Source organism: Zonotrichia albicollis, chromosome 8 (assembly GCF_047830755.1).
Source record: "Zonotrichia albicollis isolate bZonAlb1 chromosome 8, bZonAlb1.hap1, whole genome shotgun sequence".
NCBI lineage: Eukaryota > Metazoa > Chordata > Aves > Passeriformes > Passerellidae > Zonotrichia > Zonotrichia albicollis.
The window spans coordinates 1,392,892-1,397,544 of NC_133826.1; the positions used below are offsets into that span (position 1 = coordinate 1,392,892).

Genomic DNA, 4,653 nt, shown 5'->3' on the forward strand with positions numbered 1-4,653 from the left:
TGTGTGTGTGCAGACATATAAACTTTATATATTAACAGCAAATTTTGAAGGGTTCAAAAATAATCCTGCCTTCAGCTGGCTGCAAATGTCCTCCTGTGCAGGCAGCTGAAGGCATCTGCCAGAACCCTGCATTTCTGGGAGGATATCTGCAGAATTCATGAACCACTTGTCATTTATGTTGCACATTTGTCATTGCTATATGGAATTATAGACCCACTTTTGATAGAGAATAAAAAAATTCAACTTTGCTTGACAAATCTCTTTGGCAGAGCCCCAGAAATCAGCCTGACAGAGAAACCTGCTGCTTCCCCTCTGCTTGCCTGCCAATTAATTATTTTTGTAATCAGGGTATTTTTCTAGTGGCGGTTGAAAAAACCCAACGACGTGGCTCTGCACTAATTCCTCCTCACCGTGTGTGTGTGTGTGTGTTTGTCACAGCCCTGGTCACAATTAGTGACTCTGTTAATTGCTCAGCTGGGGCTGAGGGGATCCAGCTGTGCCCAGCTGCAGGGGGCTCTGGGCAGGGAAGGGGCCCCGTGCTGTTGGTGGCTGTTTTCCCAGGAATCTGGGAAGAAATTGGGATTTTTTTGTTTGGTTTGAGACCCCTGGTGGGGCTGCAGGGATGTTTTGGTGTCTGCTGATCCAGATGTGGGATCCTGCCTGGAGATCCAGCACAAATCTGGCAGCGTTTAATCCAGGGATTCTTGGTAAAGTTGCCGTTTTTAAAATGTGGTGTACACTGAAATCTGGAGGGGTTGTGTTTGCACTTTGCTTTTTGCCATCAATAGCCTCAGAACGAACAAGGATTGTAAAATCTGGGTAAATGCAGACTCTGCCCTTGTAGATTATTTTTTAAAAAGAAATGAAACCATTGCATCCACAGGTGCTGGGAGAAGCCCATGATGAGACCCCACCATGGGGCTGCCCCTCTTGTATTTGGCCAAGCTGGCTGATCTGGGGAGGAAAATGAGAATTTTTGTGATGATTTGGGGAGAAAAATGAGAATTTGTGCGCTGGCACAGGTGCCCCCAGGACCCCCCAGTTTGTGGTGTGGGGACACTGGGGAGAACCAGAGGGGTTTGGATTTAATCTGAGCTTGGAGAAATAAATCTGCTGCTGCTGCAGTGTCCCTGGGCACAGGGTGGCACCTGGGCTGGACATGGGGACAACAGGGACAGGGTGGCACCTGGGCTGGACACGGGGACAATAGGGACAGGATGGCACCTGGGCTGGACACGGGGACAACAGGGACAGGGTGGCACCTGGGCTGGACACAGGGACAACAGGGACAGGGTGGCACCTGAGCTGGACACAGGGACAACAGGGACAGGGTGGCACCTGGGCTGGACACAGGGACAACAGGGACAGGGTGGCACCTGGGCTGGCTGGACACGGGGACAACAGGGACAGGGTGGCACCTGGGCTGGACACAGGGACAACTGGGCACAGGGTGGCACCTGGGCTGGACACGGGGACAACAGGGACAGGGTGGCACCTGGGCTGGACACGGGGACAACCGGGCACAGGGTGGCACCTGGGCTGGACATGGGGACAACAGGGACAGGGTGGCACCTGGGCTGGACACAGGGACAACCAGGCACAGGGTGGCACCTGGGCTGGACACGGGGACAACAGGGACAGGGTGGCACCTGGGCTGGACATGGGGACAACAGGGACAGGGTGGCACCTGGGCTGGACACGGGGACAACAGGGACAGGGTGGCACCTGAGCTGGACATGGGGACAACTGGGCACAGGGTGGCACCTGGGCTGGACATGGGGACAACAGGGACAGGGTGGCACCTGGGCTGGACACGGGGACAACAGGGCACAGGGTGGCACCTGAGCTGGACATGGGGACAACAGGGACAGGGTGGCCTCGAGCTGGAGCATCCCAGGAGTGGGAGAACAGGTCCAGGCTCCCCTCCTGGCCGGGCTGGGCACACAGAGACCCGGGCTGGGGGACAATGTGTGTCACCGCTGTCCCCAGGCATTGTCCTGCCACTCACAGGAATGCCACCTGTGCCAGCCCGGCCGTGGCACTGAGGAGCAGCTGGGGGTGCAAACAAATCCCTGCAAAGAAACCCTGGGCCCCAGGGAATGAGGATTCCCTCCTGCCATGGAGGAGCTGCGGGAGCACGGAAACCTCAGCAGCAAAGCCCCTTTTTTAATTTTATTTTATTTTTTAAGCTCCTGTTGTGGCAGCGTTCAAGCAAACGAAATAAATAAATAAATGGATAGCATTCCCAACATTTCCTGCAGCACATGGGCTGCCTCAGCCTGTAATTGCCTGGGAGGGGCCGGGAATGAACCCACACTGGAGCTGCTCAACAGGACCTTGCCCATGGCCAGAGGAGGAAGCAGCAGCTGCTGCTCAGCCCCTGTGGCTGCTGCACTGCAGAGCGAGGAAATCAAAGCCCGGGCCAAAGGTTTGATTTTACACTTTATTTCAAAAAAAAAAAAAAGAAAACACAAAACAAGAACACCATAACCCCAAAAAACACTCGAATTTCAAACAATTATATGAATGGCGCTGCTTTTGCAGCCAGCTGGGAGAAGATTCGTGGTTGCAGACCAACTGCTCGAGGGCGTTTCGGTTCTCAAACCTCCAAGTATAAATAATTTCTCCATCGATATCAGAAAATAACTTATTATTATTATTATTATTATATATCTTAGCATAAAAACGTGAGAATTACATCCCAAAAATACAACAACATTGCTGGCAAAAGGCCTCGATTAACCTCGTTTGCTCGTTAAGGTGTTTAAAGCAGGAACTTTAAGTGGCACTTAAGGACAGAAGGAGTGAGGGGAGTTCTCGGGAGGGCATCGGGCTGGGCTCATCCCTGTTCTCCTCAGCTCCAGCCAAAACCCCCCAATGACATCGGTTTTAGCTTTATTATTTTATATCTATTTTTTTTTTTTGTGTTGCTGCTGCCGGGTTTTATTTTTTCCCTCGCGGAGCCGGGGCAGGGAGTTCCTTCCTGAGCCAGAGTGTGCGCCGGTGGCAGGGCCGGGGTCACCGCTCCGGGAGGTTGATCACCGGCTCCCACTGGTCCAGGTACCGGCTCTCCCGGCAGAAACACATCAGCTGACTCAGCGCCGGGTCCTTCCACTGCGACGCCTGCGGGTTCTGGAAAGGGGACGGCAAAAAAGCTCCGGCACGGCAGCAAAAACAACCCGAGAGCGGCGGGGGGGGGAGAGTAGGAGGGTGAATCATCTTAAATTGCTGGCGAGGCAAACAAACAAGTCAGGCCTGGGAGCATGTGAGGAGTTTAGCTTTGGACTCTGGGGCAGAGTAGGGACGGGGGGAAAAAAATAGGAGGGAGAGATAAAAGCGGGGGGAAGGCGGAGAAAAACAAGGGGAAAGGGGGAAAGAAAAGGGGAAAAATAAAGAGGGAAGGGGGGAAAGAGGAAAATAAGGGAAAGAAAAGACAGAACAGGAGAAAGAGGGGAGAAACAAAGGAGGAAGATGGGGAAACCACAGCACATGAGGGGCGAAGGCAGCCGCTGTCCCCGGGAGGCACCGCTGGACCCCCGGCGCGGAGCCCCTGAGGCCGCGGGTTCGAGTCCCGGGCGCGGCGGTTCGGGGGCACCCGGAGCGGCCCCGGGTGTCCCCCGCGGTGGCAGCCGGGGCTCACCGTGACGAGCACGCAGTGCAGGTCTGCGGGCGGGTCGGGGCCCGCGGCGGGCAGCAGCAGCTCGGCCAGGCGCGCCGGGTTGCTGACGCGCAGGATGTTGATGTCGTTCTCGCAGCAGAAGGCCCGCAGCAGCGTGAAGTGGATCTGCAGCGCCGCGTCGCCCGCCTCCTCCTCCTCGGCCGCCAGCAGGCACAGCACCACGTTATCGGGGTCCCTGCGGGGCACCGCCGTCACCGGGCGCGCCGGGCAGCGGGCACCGGCGGGCACGGGCACGGGGGGGCACTCACACGTTCAGCAGCTTGGCCGCCTCGTAGACGCCCAGGGTGAGGCTCCGCTGGCTCAGCGCCTTGCTCAGCACCTCCTCGAGCGCGTCCCCCGCCTGCTCCATCCTGCGCCGGGACGCACCGGCCGTCACCGGCCACCCCGCGCCGCTCCCCGCCCGGCCCCCGCCGCCCCCCGGCCTCACCTCCCGGCGGCGCGGCGCTCCCCGGGCAGCTCCTCCAGAGTCATCACGGGGCCAGGGCCGCTCGGACGGGGCCAGGGGCGGACACCGCGCTCCGGCCGCTGCGGCCGCTCCGGCCCCGCCGCCCGAGCCGGACAAAGGCGCCCCGCGCGCGCCGCCCCGCCCGCCCCGGCAGGGCTCATTTGCATACACCGTTCCCATTGGTTCATGCAAATGAGACCACGCCCATAAAGTTGCCAAGTCCGGCCGGGCGGGCCCTGCTCGGGACCGGGACCGGAGCTGGGACCGAGACCCTGCCCTGGAGCCGCCGGCTCCGAGCCCACCCAGCCGGGCCTTGGGCACTGCCAGGGATCCAGGGACAGCCACGGCAAAACTGGGAATTCCAGCCCAGCCCCTCCCAGGAACAATTCCCAATCTCCCATCCATCCCTGCCCTCTGGCAGTGGAGCCATTCCCTGTGTGCTGTCCCTCCATCCCTGTCCCCAGCCCCTCTGCAGCTCTCCTGGAGCCCCTTCAGGCCCTGCCAGGGCTCTGAGCTCTCCCTGGATCCT

General features: G+C 58.6%; 1 protein-coding gene across 2 annotated transcripts; it reads right to left on the bottom strand.

Moving 5' to 3' along the window:
* Positions 1-2,912: 2,912 nt before the first annotated feature.
* GADD45A (growth arrest and DNA damage inducible alpha) lies at positions 2,913-4,319 on the bottom strand. 2 transcript variants are annotated; one of them, XM_074545597.1, is made up of 4 exons: positions 4,107-4,240; positions 3,928-4,029; positions 3,641-3,854; positions 2,913-3,132 (listed from the first exon to the last, which is right to left on the bottom strand). In XM_074545597.1, exons 1-4 carry the CDS (start codon positions 4,148-4,150, stop codon positions 3,019-3,021), a joined length of 474 nt encoding a protein of 157 aa, XP_074401698.1. In that variant the 5' UTR covers positions 4,151-4,240; the 3' UTR covers positions 2,913-3,018. The 2 variants fall into 2 exon arrangements, with proteins under 2 accessions (XP_074401698.1, XP_074401697.1); XM_074545596.1 differs by having other exon boundaries at positions 3,928-4,319.
* Between the last annotated feature and the right edge of the window lie 334 nt (positions 4,320-4,653).